Source organism: Trachypithecus francoisi, unplaced genomic scaffold, assembly GCF_009764315.1.
Source record: "Trachypithecus francoisi isolate TF-2019V2 unplaced genomic scaffold, Tfra_2.0 Contig01474, whole genome shotgun sequence".
Lineage (NCBI taxonomy): Eukaryota > Metazoa > Chordata > Mammalia > Primates > Cercopithecidae > Trachypithecus > Trachypithecus francoisi.
Genome location: NW_022681435.1, coordinates 8,065,261 through 8,081,761, shown reverse-complemented (window position 1 = coordinate 8,081,761; position 16,501 = coordinate 8,065,261). Strand labels below are relative to the sequence as shown.

Below are 16,501 nucleotides of genomic sequence, written 5' to 3'. Positions count from 1 at the left end.
GTGGTGCTTGAAAACCAGGCTTGGAATAACCTGGAACCAGGATATCTGGAGACTTGGAAGAAGGAACCACAGCCATGATCCCATGGCAGAGCTGTTCTCAGGGCACTGACATGAGGGTAGAGTAGCATTATACCTTAGTTTCTATCCCTTGACTATCAGGAGTCATATTCCAGATGGTCTAGCCTGGGTTGTAATCAGCAAGTCCCTGGATTATAAACCTAACATGCTGTATCTAATTGGCAAGATTTCTCAACAGAAAATAGTAATGCTGTTAAGAATGGGCCCTGCATACGGAAATGCCGAAAATAACTATTTCAACCAGCCACTCTTATTAGCTCTTCAAAATCAAATGTACTCTTAAAAAATAATGTTATTTAACCCAGAATGCTGAGTAATATGACCCCAACAGTCATAGTGTTTGTGTATATGTATAATGAAACAAAAGTTTAACAGAATAGTCCTTACTCTTATTATGTACAGTACAGTCTGATATGTCTGAAGTCTTTCATTTTAAGTAGGCTGGCTGTGGCCTACCATAGTAATTGTTTTTTGTGTGTGAAGCACTCAGTTCACTGCCTAGAACATAGTTATCTCTCAGCCAATGCCAGGTGTTAGTGAATTTAATTCATCTCTTGCTTTGCTTATCTTAATACATCTACTTTATGAAAAAAATAATAGAACATTTTTCAGTTATAGTTTTAAAAAGATTTTTCATTTAACTATTTCAATTATTTATTTGTCCATATGCCTTATCTTTATTGCTTTTCAGTCTGTTTTGTTTTATAAGAATAGCCTGAGCTGTCTGAATACTATCAATAAGCTGGTGTTTGTTATTTGCAGGGAATCCTTCCTGTGGATTATCTTAACAACACTGATCTCTTCAAAGCAGAGAGCATGTTTACAAATGCAGTACAGATTCTTGAACAGTTCAAGGTAAAAAAAATTTAAAAAGGCACACACAAAAATGGACAGTACTACAATTTAAATATTGAATATATTAAGGGAAATACTTGATTTTGTTTTTTAACTACTTCCCTGTAAATTTACCCTTAAATTTTACGTATTTGACTTATGTTTCACATTTCTGAAGTGTAGGTTCTATGGCTTAGTCTGAGGGCATCAAATTGTCTTTGAGGAGTATGACTGAATGTAAGATTACCACGTATGCTTACAACGACTGCAAGTCAATTCTTTAACTATTAGAATTTGCCCCATAGAAGTCTTATTAGAGATTGCAACATTTCTTGTCATTCCGTGTACGTTATGAGATTCCTTAAGAGTTAAAAGAGGTGACTCTTTGACTGAAACCTTCTGTTATTCTTAACGCTTTTAAGAATAAGCGGTTTGGCTTGTTTTATTTTCAGAGTTAAGGAAGTACAGTTTTAATTACAGTATGTTATTTTGCAAGATTGATATGTTTAATTCTCAGCTTATTGAGATAGTAAGAAAATGTTAAATTTTTCTTTAAATATTTATGAAGCAATATAGTAACATAAAATTCCATTTATTTTCAAAGTGGTTAACCATCCCTAAAGAATCATTTTAATGGATGTTTATATTTAAAAATGAAATTCATTTTTTTCTCATTTGTAATATTTTCATACTTGGTTCCCAGGTGAAAATGACTCAGAAAAAAGAAGTTACTTTACCATTTTTGTTTACACCATTTAAGTAAGTCTCTTACATTTTTTTTATTAACTTGAAGGAAAGAATTTTCCACTGAGTTTGCAGTTTTTCACTGAGTGATAGGATTAGTTTACTTACACAGTTTGCCATTTTATATACATTAGTGTAAACTCCAAATTGAAATCCTCTTCTATTACTGTTGTTAAATAGTGAGCCAGGTGCTAGATAACTTTGAATGGCTGGAAGAGGGATGGGGGAATGGAGAGATACATGAGAAATATTAAGGAGATGGACTCCACAGGGCTTGACTAGTTGACTGGGAAGGTGTGGGGGCAGGAAAGAGTGTGACTTCCTGGCACTTGGCTTGGTTGATTAGGAAGATGCTGGTTCCATATGGCTTATTGAAAGAAGAACTAGTTTGGGAGACAAAGATCAATGTTACTAAGTTCAACTTACATTTGAAGATATCAGTTAATTAATTAGAAAGAGGGGCTTGGATCTCAGAAGATGTATGTTGCTTGTGAAGATTTTGAAGCCATAAGAAAAAGATAGGCTGGGCGCAGTGGCTCTTGCCTGTAGTCCCAGCACTTTGGGAGGCTGAGGTGGGCAGATTTCTGGAGCTGAGGAGATCGAGACCAGCCTGGGCAACATGGTGAAACCCTGTGTCTACTAAAAATATAAAAATTAGCCGTGCATAGTGGTGCATGCCTGTAGTCCCAGCTACTTGGGTTGCTGAGCCTGGAGAATTGCTACACATGTAGGAGGCTCTAGAATTCTAGGAGACATCAGCTCCTACTGGGTGAATGTATTAGGGTTCTCTAGAGGGACAGAACTAATAGGATAGATGTATATCTGAAGGGGAGTTTATTAAGGGGTATTGACTCACATAATCACAAGGTGACATCCAGAATAGGCGGTCTGCAATATGAGGAGCAAGGAAGCCAGTCTGAGTCCCAAAACCTCAAAAATAGGGAAGCTGACAGTGTAGCCTTCAGTCTGTGGCCAAAGACCAGAGAACCCCTAGCAAACCACTGGTGTAAGTCCAAGAGTCCAAAAGCTGAGGAATTCCGAGTTTCATGTTCAAGGGCAGGCAGCATCCAACACAGGAGAAATATGAGATTGGAAAACTCAGCAAGTCTGCTCATTCCATGTTCTTCTGCCTGCTTTATTCTAGCTGTGCTGACAGCTGATTAGATGATGCCTACCCAGATTGAGGGTGGGTCTGCTTCTCCCACTCCACTGACTCAAAAGGTTAATCTCCTTTGGCAGCAATGTCACAGACACACCCAAGAACAATACTTTACAACCTTCAATCAAGTTGACACTCAATATTAACCATCACAGTAGGCAAAGAGGAGAGCCGACTTTGGTGAGCAGCAGATTTTTGCTATCCCAGGTCCAGGAAGATGTGTTTTCCTTGAATCAGGAAAGGGAAGATCTAGATCACAGACCTGGCTCTGCACTACTGACTGTGTGGGGCTTGCATCTTTGAGGTTCACATTCAATTAGCAAGGATTTGCTGTTGACCAATTAAATAGAAATTATTTTATCTATGAATCTTAAAGATGTGATTGAATGACTTCACTGGAATTATTTGTGACAACTTCTGTTGCACTAGTGTGATATTCATAAATTAGAAAAGCGGCCAGGCGCAGTGGCTCACGCCTATAATCCCAGCACTTTGGGAGGCCGAGGCGGGTGGATCACAAGGCCAGGAGTTTGAGACCAGCCTGGCCAACATGGTGATACCCCGTCTCTATTGAAAATACGAAAATTAGCTGGGCGTGGTGGCGCATGCTTGTAATCCCAGCTACTCAGGAGGCTGAGGCAGAAGAATCACTTGAACCCAGGAGGCCGAGGTTGCAGTGAGCTGAGATCATGCCACTGTACTCCAGCCTGGGCAACAGAGCGAGACTCCATCTCAAAAACAAAAAAGAAAGGCATAAATATTGTATTACCCTCTGAATAATGTGGTTGTATACTTGACTTTGTTTGTGTGTATAGGACAGTAAAAATAAAATGAAATTAGCATTTTGCAAGTTACAATCATATAAAATTGATTACCCTAAATATATCATTAGGATATTATGTTATTTACATCTCTTATGCTTTGAGATTTGTTAGTGGAATTGGTTCTGAGGAATATGTAAGTGTTCATACCTTTTTCAAGAAATATTGATTGACTAGTATGTGTTTTGTGGATATAGCAGTGAACAGGATAGACAAAGGCTTTGCATTCATAGAGTTTATTTATACAGTAGTGTCACAGGCAAACTATAACCAAATGAAGAAGTGAATAAGAAACACATTATCAATTCCTTTTATGAAGAAAATACAAGGGCTGTTGAGAGTGAGAATAAGTGAAGGTTACTTTAGACCAGCCACTTTAGAAAGGCTGGTTAGGAGCCTGGCCAATGCGGTGAAACCCTGTCTCTACCAAAAAATATAAAAATGAGCCAGGCATGGTGACGCCTGCCTGTAATCCCAGTTACTCGGGAGGCTGAGGCATGAGAATCACTTGAACCCGGGAGGCGGAGGTTGCAGCAGTGAGCCAAGATCCCACCACTACACTCCAGCCTGGGCAACAGAGTGAGACCCTGTCTGGAAAAAAAAAGAAAAGAAAAGAAAGAAAGGCTGGTTAGGGAAGGACTCTTCAGCAAGGGTTCAGGTGCACACTGCTCCCCCTTTTTCTTTGTGGCATGGTAACTGATCATAGACTTCCCCTACTTTGATGTTCAGTGTCTACCTACACATACATATTTAGAGCCACTACTACCTTTGTGTCCTCTGGGGGCCTGGCAAGATGGCTGATTCCCATGTACTGGCTTACCCACCCTGGAGTGTAGTGACCAGTCCTGCCTGTAGACCTGTCTGGCTAAAAATCACCACTTGCTAAAAGCCTGCAATATGACCAAAAAGATCTAAGATAACATGAGAAATAGACTCTTGAGGTTGTATGAAATTCAAGGAACAGAACCAAACCTAAAAACATTAAAATTCTCAGAAATATTTAAGAAACTATTGCATCCATAAAACAAAAGCAGCATTAACTTTGCAAAATGTAGGTAGGTACTAGATGCATTAAAAATAACTCTTACATTTAATAAAATAAATATTTCATAAGAAGAATGCAACAAAAAACTTAAAGAAAGATAAATTGCATAAGAATGATCCAAATGAGAGGCAGATCCTCCAAATTAGAAAAGGAAGTGTGTAGACCTCAAACTAAATGAAATGAATTTTAAGTAATAGATGGATTGAGTAAGAAGCTGGAGGAAATTAAGGACATGATGTATACATAGAAAACATACATTTCTTCATCTGCACCACCCCCCCACCAAAAAAAAAAAAAAAAAAAAACAATAACAATCAGAAAAGGGAGAAAGAAACATTTCAAACTTTACAAGAAAGCATGCTTCAAATATAAAGCACCCTCAGATGTGGCATGATTTTGAACAGTTGCTAGGACTGTGAGAAAGGGAATTCCTTTGAACATTGTCATGTGGGTCAAGGCTTTAAAGAAATAGATGAGAAAATCTAATTGTAGCATAAAACTTTGTTTTTCAGTGGATAGTATTTAAATAGTCATGATGATGTAAATATTGGTTTTCAGCTTTTAGAGTCAATCCTTGGACAAAGCAGAGAAGAATGAATTATGATTACCGAATAGAATGCAAATGTTAGCAGCCTTGAAAATGTACAAGTACAGTTAACAGGTTGGAAGGCAAAGAGGGAAGGAAATGTACATGGAATAGTGGTGGTTCTATTGTCTTCATGAAATAGAATATGGAGAATTTTATCTTCAGTTTAATTAGTCAGAGGTTTAGGTATTAGTTTTTGTTTTGTTTTGTATTGTTTTGAGACTGAGTCTCATTCTGTTGCCCAGGCTGGAGTGCAGTAGCTCAATCTCGGCTTACTGCAACCTCCGCCTCCCAGGTTCAAGCGATTCTCCTTCCTCAGCCTCTGGAGTAGCTGGGATTACAAGCGCGTACCACCACGCCCAACTAATATTTGTATTTTTAGTAGAGATGGGGTTTCACCATGTTGGCTAGGCTGGTCTTGAACTCCTGACCTCGTGATCTACCCGCCTTGGCCTCCCAAAGTGCTGGGATTATAGGCATGAGCCACTAGGCCCAGCCTTAGGTATTAGATTATGAAAGTAACCAAGGTCATCAAAAGAGGAGGTAAAAATGTGATACAGCCAAATTGAGTGGGGAGGAAAGCCAGAGACAACAGGGAATCAACAAAAAGTACCCCCAGTCATCAAGTCAAGAAAAAGTAAGAAAAACATGTTTTTTTGTAGGCAACTACCGGAATAACTAAAAACAAACACATGTAAAAATTTTTGGTCTGGGTTGGTGAACTGAGAAATGAAAAAGAATTATTATGCCCTTGTGTACTGTTTGATTTTTTAAAAATATGTGCATATCTTGCTTTGATAAAATATATTTTTAAAAGTATGTTTATCAAAATAAATAGATATTCTAATCATTGGCACAAATTCAGTAGAATATGTAATTGGAAAAGGATTCATAATAGAAATAAAATACCCAGCAATAAAGTGATGAGAAATGTATATTGTAAAGAAAACTATCAAATTTTATTAAGGACATAACAGACAATATAAATAAACAAATGTTGGATAGTGCTGTTCAATATTGTAAAAATGTCAGTCCTCTCCAAATTACTTACTGAATATGGTATTATAACAAAAGGATTTTTGTATAACTCAAAAACATAATTTTAAAATTTATAACAAAAATAAATTCTCAAGAATAGCTTAATTAGTTTTGAGAAAGAAGAACAAGAGATTTGCTCTGCTAGATAACAAAACACATTCTAAAACTATTATAACTCTAAAAAATGTGATATTGATGCAGGCTAAACATATAGATTTAGTGGAACTGATTCGTGAGTACATAAAAGACAAGATTCACTTGTCTACAACATGCACCTTGACTTATGATGGGGTTACATCCCTAAGTTGAAAATATTATAAGTGCAAAATGGATTTAATACACCTAACCTACTGAACATCATGGCTTAGTCTAGCCTACCTTAAATGTGCTGAGAACACTTACATTAGCCTACAGTTGGTCAGAATCATCTAAGATAAAGCCGATTGTATAATAAGGTATTGAATATCTCATGTAATTTATTGAATACTGTATTGAAAGTGAAAAACAAAATCATTGTATAGGTACTCAAAGTATGCTTTCTCCTGAATGAATATCACTTCCATGCTAGCTGAAAAATCCTAAGTCAAACTCTCATAAGTTTGGTACTATCTTAAGTATATGGGATTTGGTTTTGACTAAAGGTGGTGTTTCAAATCAGTAGGAGAAAGATTTGTACTAAGAAAATTAACTATTCATTTGGAAAAAATAAGGCTAGCTCTTGTAACTTCATTTTATTCACAAAACTAAATTCTACATTGATTAAAGAACTAAATATTGAAAAATAATTAAAAGTGTGAGGTCTATAAAACATAAAATGTAGCAGTCATATGGAAAAGATATTAGCTAGCATCATAATCAGAATTTTATTTTATCATTATTAATATTTTTTATAGAGATGGGATCTCCCTATGTTGCCCAAGCTTATCTTGAACTCCTGGGCTCAAGTGATCCGCCTGCCTTGGCCTCCCAAAGTGCTGGGATTGCAGGCTTGAGCTACTGTGCCTGACTGTAATCAGAATTTATTAATTATATTAGTTATATAAAATTGGAAAATATACCAGAACCAGGTGGAATACTAAATTGAAAATTATTTTTTAATCATTTAGAGAGATGTGAACCACAGAAATTATGTGTTAAATTTTTTTAAGGGTATTTACTTTTACCCATTAAAAAATTTCATTCCTCCTTTGAGGTATTTTGAAATAGATATATTTGAGGGCATTGACTAATTGTTAGCTCTGCATTACAAGTCTTTCGTGTTTGGTGTTATCAGAAAAAACAGTTATCACCATTTACTGAGTACCATCGACCCTTTAGTCCAGTGGGTTTTTTTCACATTAACATCATATGTTTCATTTTAATCACTTTTACATATGCACATAATGTCAGCATGTCTTCTTAGAAACCATATCAAGTACATGTTGTCCTATAAACATAAAAGATCAAAGAATACTGTTGTCACATATGCTTTTAGCAAAAAAGGTAACCCAGGTTCTTTTCACAAACTATTGTGTGATAAAGTCTTTCTTTTTGTATAAGTATCATTTTTTCTTCTTAGAAATATATTGTTCACTTGTCTGTTCTTAATTTGAGAAAATTCATCTAGGACATTGGCATCTGAAAATTCATAATATTGAAATTTTCCTGACATGATTAATTTCACCATCATCATTAGATTTTGTAGTATCTTCACCATTTTCCATTGTCTTGTTCAGCCTTTTCCAGCATAGTTATGAGTAATTGGTGAATAATAAAATAATTCCTAGGATAATGAAATAACAAATGTTTCAGAACATAGGAAAAATAAAATTGCCAAGATTCTTAGGCTTGTGAAAGGGTCTAAAAGGGCCATGTGGTAATTGCATATACTATTTTTTTTGCAAAAATAAGTAAATTTTCTCTTTGATATTTTAAAGACCTCTAAAAAGAATAAAAGTAATAAAACATCCATTCTGAGAAATAGAATTGCTAAAAAAAAAAAAAAAAACCAAAACCAAAAAAAACCCTAAAGCTGAAATTGGGTCCAGTAGACCCTGGTGATGGTAGATTGAAGGATGACCAGCAGGTGGAGCTACATGACCAGGCAAAGCATATAAGGCTCGCCCAACTGCAAAAGGCGGAAAAACACTTTACGTTTAAAACTGTGTATTGTAGAGGCTGGAGTACAACAAGAAATAATTTAAAAGAAAAAATGCCACAGAATAAGAAGAAAGCAGAAAAGATCTCTTAAGAGATGTCTTAGGGGGAAAAACATGGAATTGGGAAGGAGATACGTACCTTGCCAATAGAAGCAAAAATATCTGTTACTTTTTCATTTGAAAATTATTATACAAATTTGAGAAACTTAAAGAAATTTTAACAAAAAATTGTATTTTCTACTGAAATGAGAACAAATACTTGGTTTCTCTAATAAAATTTGTTTCTTTTAGCTGATAAAGGCCCTTCTCTTAGACCATTTTAAATACTAGCTTGTATGTGAACCTTTCTACCAGTTTACCTATCTGATTTACTAATTATTTATAAGAAAAGTAATTTTATGTTTCAAAACTGAAATTTATCTTTAAAAAATCTTCTGTGCATCACATACCTCCATAGAAAAATATTATTCACTTATTCACTTATGACATGAAGGATGATATGATTCTATATCATTGATCATGCTAAAGGAATGAAAATTATTCTAGAAATAAATTTTTATCCTGCTTTCTCTGTCTTTATACTCTTAAAAATGTTTTTCCCTTTAAATAGACATTCTAAAAAGGAGTAGATAAGTATCACTAAAATATTAGGTCATATGTAGATGAAAATAAAAAAATTTTGTAACAAAAATCAGAGGAAGTAAAGGGCAGCATTTTAGGAGATCTTGTCTTCTAAACACTAGTTGACCCTGAATAATTGATAAAATTCTTGATAATCCTAAAATGTGGTTTACTTTATTCTACAGTATTCAAGTAACCATGAAGAAAATGAATAGTAATAATTACAGCAAAGTAAAGTGCACAGATTAAGACAGCTCATTTTTCTCTTTAACTTAAACATAACATGTTTATAGATTCTTCAAAACTTGATATTTTCAATAAAAATTATTTAGTCAATAAAGGAAATTTTTCCTCACAAATTTCTATGTAGAATGTTGTATTTCAAACATGTTGCTTTTTGAGTTAATACTTCAGTAGTTTATTCATATCTGTAACTGTGCATCGATTAAAGGGAAAATGAACAATAGATGGTAAAACCATCACTTTTCCTTGTGGGCAATCTGAATTTGGGCAGTCGTTAGGAAGATATATTAGTTTTCTAGGTAGTTTGCCATAACAAACTACCACAACCTACATGGCTTAGCATAACAGAAATATATTCTTTCACAGTTCTAGAGACTAAAGTCCAAAATTAAGGCTAGAAGTCCAAAATCAAGTATCACGGGAACCATGCTCCCTCCAAAGGCTTTAGAGGAGAATCTTCCCTTGCCTCTACCTAGCTTCTAGGGGCTGCAAGCAATCCTCGGTTTCCTTGGCTTGTAGCTTTATCATTCCACTCTCTATCTCTGTTATCAGTGATCTTCTTCCTTGTGTCTCTGTCTCCAGATCTCCCTCTCAAGGACACCAGTCACTAGATTTAAGGTTCACCCTAATTTAGTATTAATGTACTTTAGCTTGATGATGTCTACAAAGACACTATTTCAAAATCAGGTCACATTCCCAGATACCAGAAGTTAGGATATTTTTGGGGGACACAATTTAACTCTCAACAGAAATTAATAGTTTACATTTGTCATCATTTCAGCCATTGCAGAGTAATTATCTTACAACGCTTCATTGATTCACTTAACCAATATTTATTTGTTTTCCTACTGTGTTCCAGGCACTATATTGGGTGTTGAAAAAGATAGACATAGTGCCTGCCCTTGTTGGACTCTAAGTCTAATGGGAACATATAGACAGTATAGCAAATGATAACAGTGTGATAAGGGATAGCTCAATGTATTATAAGTGACTGTTTTTGTAAGAACAGTTGAGGAGCACCAAACCCACAGATGAGGGATGCAATTTTATAGGAAGTAGGGAAGTTAAACAAGACAACTTCAGTGAAGGCAGTGTTGGGAAGAGGACTTTTGATTTGCTGATACCTCAGAGAGCAGCTGAGATAGAGATGCAAGAAGTCTGCAGCTCATCACACTTCTGAGGTAATAACAGCCAATATACCAGCTTTCATTAACTGACACTAATTGCTATAGGCTGCAGTCGTCTAAGACAGCTAAGAACGTGGACTTAAGGTGGGAAAGTATGGCAGTGATGTGCTACCAAGAGGCTCAGCTCTCTGAGAGAGGGAAAAACTCCCATTAATAGCCTTTGCCAATTTCATTGGTATAAATACGCTCACTATGATCAATTTCAAGCTACCAAGGATGATGCGACTAGAGAAAGGGAAGAGTTGTACACCATCTGCTCTTGGGAGCTGGTGTGCGCAGCACTCAGCACACCACTGAGGGAGGGAGACATCTTTGTATACTTATATTTTAATATTTTTTTATGATGACTCTTACATTAAAGCCAAATAGAAGAAATTTAATAGTTTTTTTTTGCCTTATATTTTTCGTGTTAAATGTATTAAAGAAAATGTATTTTAGCTAAGGGACAGTAGATGCAAATGCAATATTAAAATATGGTAGCCCTCTAGAAATAATGGGCTTAATAGAATTTAATGAATATTTAAAACATTTTATTAAAATATTTTAATGACTCAAAACTCACTTTGGTAATGTGAAAACAAAGGAGAATTTTTCCTCATATCAACCTAAATGAACTCTTCTACCTTTCTTTTCTTTTTGTCTTGTTCTCTGTGGCTGCATGTGAGTATCCAGCTGTGCCCTGAGCTAACACTGTTATCTATGCAGTGATTCTGGAGTTGGGTACTTTTTCCTCCTAATCGCTTATGGACCCCATCTGTTCAAAAGTTCCTTATTTAAATGTAAAATACCTTCTGTGACCTAGTGGTTTAAATTATGTTACTAGCTCTGTGGTGTGATCATTTAGGAGTTTCTCTGGCATTCCTCCTGGCTGGCCTCTAGCCATTTCTTTGTTTATACTTTTTACCACAAGCACATCTCATCATCTCCAAAGATGATTTCTCTGAAAGCCCTCAGTTTGCCACACCAGTCACAAGTGTCTGAAAGGAGGGGAAGAAAATAATCAAATCTTTTTCCCCAAGTTTGAAATTCAGGAATCTTATACATATATTTTTGTAATGTCATGAGTAGTATAGTGATTTTTTGATATATAGTTGTTTTATATATGATATTTTTAAATTTAGGAATAATTCCTGTGGGAATAATAAGATGTTTTTGACATTATAAAAGTGGGAATAAAAAATATTTTAGAAGGTAAATATCCTAAATCAAGAGTTAGAAAATTTCATAGGGATTTTTTTAATAAGTTTGTTGGTATGTTTTCCATGTGTAGTTTCCCATGCATTTGCTTTTGGGAAAATAGCGCCATGTATTTTTAATTGCCATTTCCATCATCAGTCCTATCTTCTCCTTCCACTATTATGTATGTTTGTTAGGGCCTGGATAATTGGAGTAAGCAAAATGCCACAGAATATAGGTCCCAGCTACTTAGGAGGCTGATGTGGGAGGATCACTTGAGCCAAGGAGGTCAAGGCTCCAGTGAACCTCAATCACGCCACTGCATGATTCTGGGTCTGCATGAGTCCTGGGTGAACAAGCAATACCTTGTCTCAAAAAAAAAAAAAACAAAAAACAACAACAATAAAAAACCCAGACTGTTGCAGTTATTCAAGCAAATGATGAGGTCTTGCACCATTACTTTCCTCATGACTGCCCGCTCACAGTTATTATGTACTTAGTGTATGCAAGGCACTGTTTTAAATAATGTATCAGTGTTCGCTCACTTAATTCTTAAAACAGCCAGATATGGTGGGTACTGTTATTATAGATACTTCGGCTACAGTGGTTTGACTTAGGATTTTTCAACTTTATGATGGTGTGAAAGCTATACACATTCAATAGAAACCATACTTCAGCAACAGTATTCAGTAAATTACATGAGATATTCAGCACTTTATTATAAAACAGGCTTTGTGTTAGATAATTTTGTCAAACTGTAACCTGATGTAGATATTCTGAGTACATTTAAGATAGGCTAGGTTAAGCTATGATGTTCGGTAGGTTAGGTGTAAATGGACATTGACTTAAGATATTTTCAACTTATGATGGGTTTATTGGGATGTAGCCTCATCTCAAGTTGAGGAGCACCTGTATCTCATTTTCACATGAGGAAATTGAATCAGAAAGATACTTCCCCCAAATAACAGAATTAGTAAACATTGAAGCTGGGATGGAACCCAGGCTGTCTGGCACAGAATCTACCACTAACCAGAGTAAGATTTATCCTTCCCAGTGTCCTCCTTGAGACATACTGCTTTAGGATTGACAAGATAGGAATGGAAAGAAGTTAGGGATTTAAGGTATAATGGAAGTTGAATCATGAAGCGCTAGTCAATGGCCAGGTGTAAGGGAAAGGGGAAGGGTTGAAGTGTGAAACTTCCTGTTTTGGGAGATGTTGGACATACATTATGATTTACTAAACTGCTGCTCATAGGAAGAGGGCCAAGTTCAGTTGTGGATCTGCTGAGTTTGAGCTGTCTGTAGAACAGCATCATGGTGTGACTGTATAGACAGTTGGAAATCTGAGTCTAAGGCTCAGGAGCAGGAATCAGGCTCTCAATATAGCTTTTGGAAATTATCCGTACGCTAGTATTAATTGATGCTGTGAGGCTGGGTGAAATCCCTCAGTCAAGGATACTAGAGACTGGAATACTGGGCAAGGACAGGGAGAAAGCTTAAGAAGTGCTAGTATTGTTTTTCCCTATTTTTACATTTCATAAAATGGATTTTCAATGCATGATGAAATTGGGATGCAGAGACTTTAAAAAGTTCACATGAATCTTTTAAGGACATGTAAGCATTTCATTACAATGATTTTTATGTTCCTTGATCATAGTTTACACTAGTTCTTTTGTTCCAGCCTAATAAATCACTCAGCACCTGTAATATAAAATGATATTTTCTGTGGTAAAATTTTAGAAAAATGACATAAACTTGTCAGTTTGCAAACACTATAGTGTTTACCATGAATTTGTGGCATCAATATTTAGTTTATCTGGGAGAATGTAGAAAAATGCATTGATCACTAGAAAGTATGATAAATTAATTGTTATTTAAATGTTATATATGTTGAAAGAATCTTAGGACAAACAGGTGAAGTCTTATGGGATTTTGTGATATATATCATAATATTTTTGAAACTACTGTTGTTTGTTAATAAAAATGGAAATTGCATGGACAAAAACAAATACAATGACTGACCCAGATATTCTTGTTTTCAGATTTTTTTCTCATGCTGTTTTAATTGTAAACTGTTATAAAATTGGGTTACTAAAACCCTTGGTGGGTTCTAGTAATCACCAACTAGTAAGTCATAAAACTTTTATAATTTTACTGTATTTCAGAATTGTTATTCAGATTTTCCAAATTATCCTTTGTGAGTTATGTATGATGTCATGAAAACATTGATTTTCATGTTTTTCATTCATATTTTAAAATATTTAAAGATAGTTTAGTTTTATAGCTTTATTTAACATCCCATTTTAAAGCAAGACTTAAAAAAGTATTTTTGTAATAGAATATATACCAAATACAACCATAGTATTTATCAAAGAAAAACAAATTCAAATTAGAAATACTTTTTTCCATTTTTGAAATTAGCAAAAAAGATTTTTATATGATTATGTTGCTAAATGGACACAAATTGCTGTTGTAGTATACATGTATATAATCACTCTTTTGGAGAGTAAATTCCACTCTATCAAGAACCTTAAAGTATTTAAAATCTTTAACCAAGTAACTCCATCGTGTGATACAGAACTTCAGGAAGTGAATGTGAAAAACTATTTGCCCCAAGGTATTCATCCTAGGATTGCTTATAATCAAAAAGATGGAAAACCACATAATTGAACAATAATAACATGTCTACTAGATGGACTATGCAACTATTAAATGTTCTGTTTTCAGGTTCTGATATGTCTTTGAATAATGTTTTAATATAATCATCAACAAAATACAGCTTACAAAGTTACACTTTTGGTATGATTACAACTACATTAAAAATTCGTGTGTGTGTGTATATAATATATATAATAATGTAATATATATAATAATAATATAGATATATAAAGGAAATTTAACCAAAAATGCTAACATTAGTAAGATATGTGTTCTGGCAGTGATTTTTATTTTTTACTCGTTCTTTTTTGTATTTATTAAAAAAATTACATGTTTTTTGATGAGAAAAATATTTTTATAAGAGAAGTATTTCTGTAGTTTATAGTTTTCTGAAATAGGTTTACATAAAGGCGCATGAAGAGACAAAGATTTTTAGCAAAGAAAAATAGGCAAAATGCAAAATAAATTTTGCCTGTTTTCCCATGCACACACATTGAAAGGAAACACAACAAAAATTTAAAAGCATGTTGGAGAAAGCCCTAAGGCATATGATGTCTGGTATTTGAAGAAGTGCAGGAAAGAGCAAAAGAGGAATGGGCAGGGACCGTATATCTCCTCATAGGCAGGTTTAGCATTTGTACTTCGTCCTCAAAGTAGTGGATTTTAAGGCCTGGTTAGATTTGCATTTTACACATATCATTCACAGGTACCTGTGAGTTGTGGGAAGCAGGTTTTCCTCCACTTTATAGATAAGAAACCTGAAACTCCCAAGTCCTTCGTTACCTTGCTAGTGAGATTTACAGCTAAAACTTGAATCTGGACAGTCTCTCTCCTAATCTGGTGTCTTTTTTTGCCATTCCTTCTGCCTCAAATGCTATGTAATTTAGTATCTTTATGTTTTTAAAGGGAATGCCCTCAGATCTTTTGGTAAATTAGTAAATTTAGTGAAATTGGTAAGTATTCTTTTAAGCAGATTTAGATCACATGTATAGTTCAGTAATATAGTAAATAATGGTATTTGTGTGGAATGCTTGGTCTACTAATGTTGCTATGGTTTATTTAATCATTTTTCTCAAAGTCTGATCTTACTGGCAGCTCATTATATAGACATAGTAAGTTTTTATTCTTAAGAAGTTATTCCATTTCTGAATAAGGAGTTGTCAGGGAGGTAAGCCAACAAGTTTCATGTCATAACACCTTTGTGAAAATTTGAGTGTTTCAGTCTCTCTATATGATGCTTCCTTCATGCATTAGGGTTCATAATTAGTTCATAAAAATAGAATTTTAAGAAATCTTTTCTATACAGTTTTATCTCACTTTTTTTTTCATTTTTATAGTCACAAAAGATATAATGAGCTATAACATGCAACAGAATTAGTGGATCTCCTTTTTCTGTGGCCTAAGTTTCCCATTGTCTGCATTCAAATATCCTTTCCTATCTGAAATCTCACTATGCCAACGAATTTTCCTCACATAGGAACCAAACATTCAGTTAATATTTTAGATGCCCCTTACTATTCAAACTCTCCCTTAATATCTAAAATTCAAAAACTGAATAGATTTGGATAATACCATATTTTCTTGTTAAACTAACTTGCTGTCAGACTCTCATTATCTTAATTCAAAAGCTGAAATGAGTTGGATATTCATGGTACAACTGCTTTCTAATATCTTTCAGTTTCCTCACTCTTATTTTCATCCTGATTTTAGGAAGTCCATTTGGTCTATGGAATAAATGATGATATTCTTTGAAAGTTCTTATCAGCAAGTTAATATCATGATAGGGTTTTTCCAGCCATTTAGTTCTTAACGTGCCTTCTTTTTCACTCGATGTACTTTGTTTTTTCTCATCAGTAGAACAGTGTCCCTCCTTTTTATGTTTTTATTATCCTCATTTTCCACCATCTTGTAGGCATTTAAGTGCAGATTTGATCACTTATGTGACTTTTCAGCAATTATTAAGGCTTTAAGGATTTTTTTCTATTATAGTCTGTAATTTTTTTAAATTTCATTTTTAGAAAGAGGGTCTCACTCTGTTGCCCAGGCTGCAGTATAGTGGCCCAGTCATGGCTCACTGGAGCCTTAGCTGTCCTCCTGCCTCAGCCTCCCGTGTAGATAGGACTACAGGTGAGCAACATCATGCTTGGCTAATGTTGCCAAGACTAGTCTTGAG

At 34.8% G+C, this 16,501-nt stretch overlaps 1 protein-coding gene across 8 annotated transcripts in view; it reads left to right on the top strand.

Annotated features, from left to right (window-relative positions):
• The window catches only part of PIGN (phosphatidylinositol glycan anchor biosynthesis class N), a 139,704-nt gene that overhangs the window by 47,185 nt on the left and 76,018 nt on the right, over nucleotides 1-16,501 (top strand). For all 8 annotated transcript variants that reach the window (XM_033239035.1, XM_033239057.1, XM_033239050.1 and 5 more), the window contains 2 exons: nucleotides 841-933; nucleotides 1,616-1,671. In XM_033239035.1, the coding sequence (XP_033094926.1) occupies nucleotides 841-933; nucleotides 1,616-1,671 (149 nt within the window). The remainder of the gene's footprint in view (nucleotides 1-840; nucleotides 934-1,615; nucleotides 1,672-16,501) is intronic.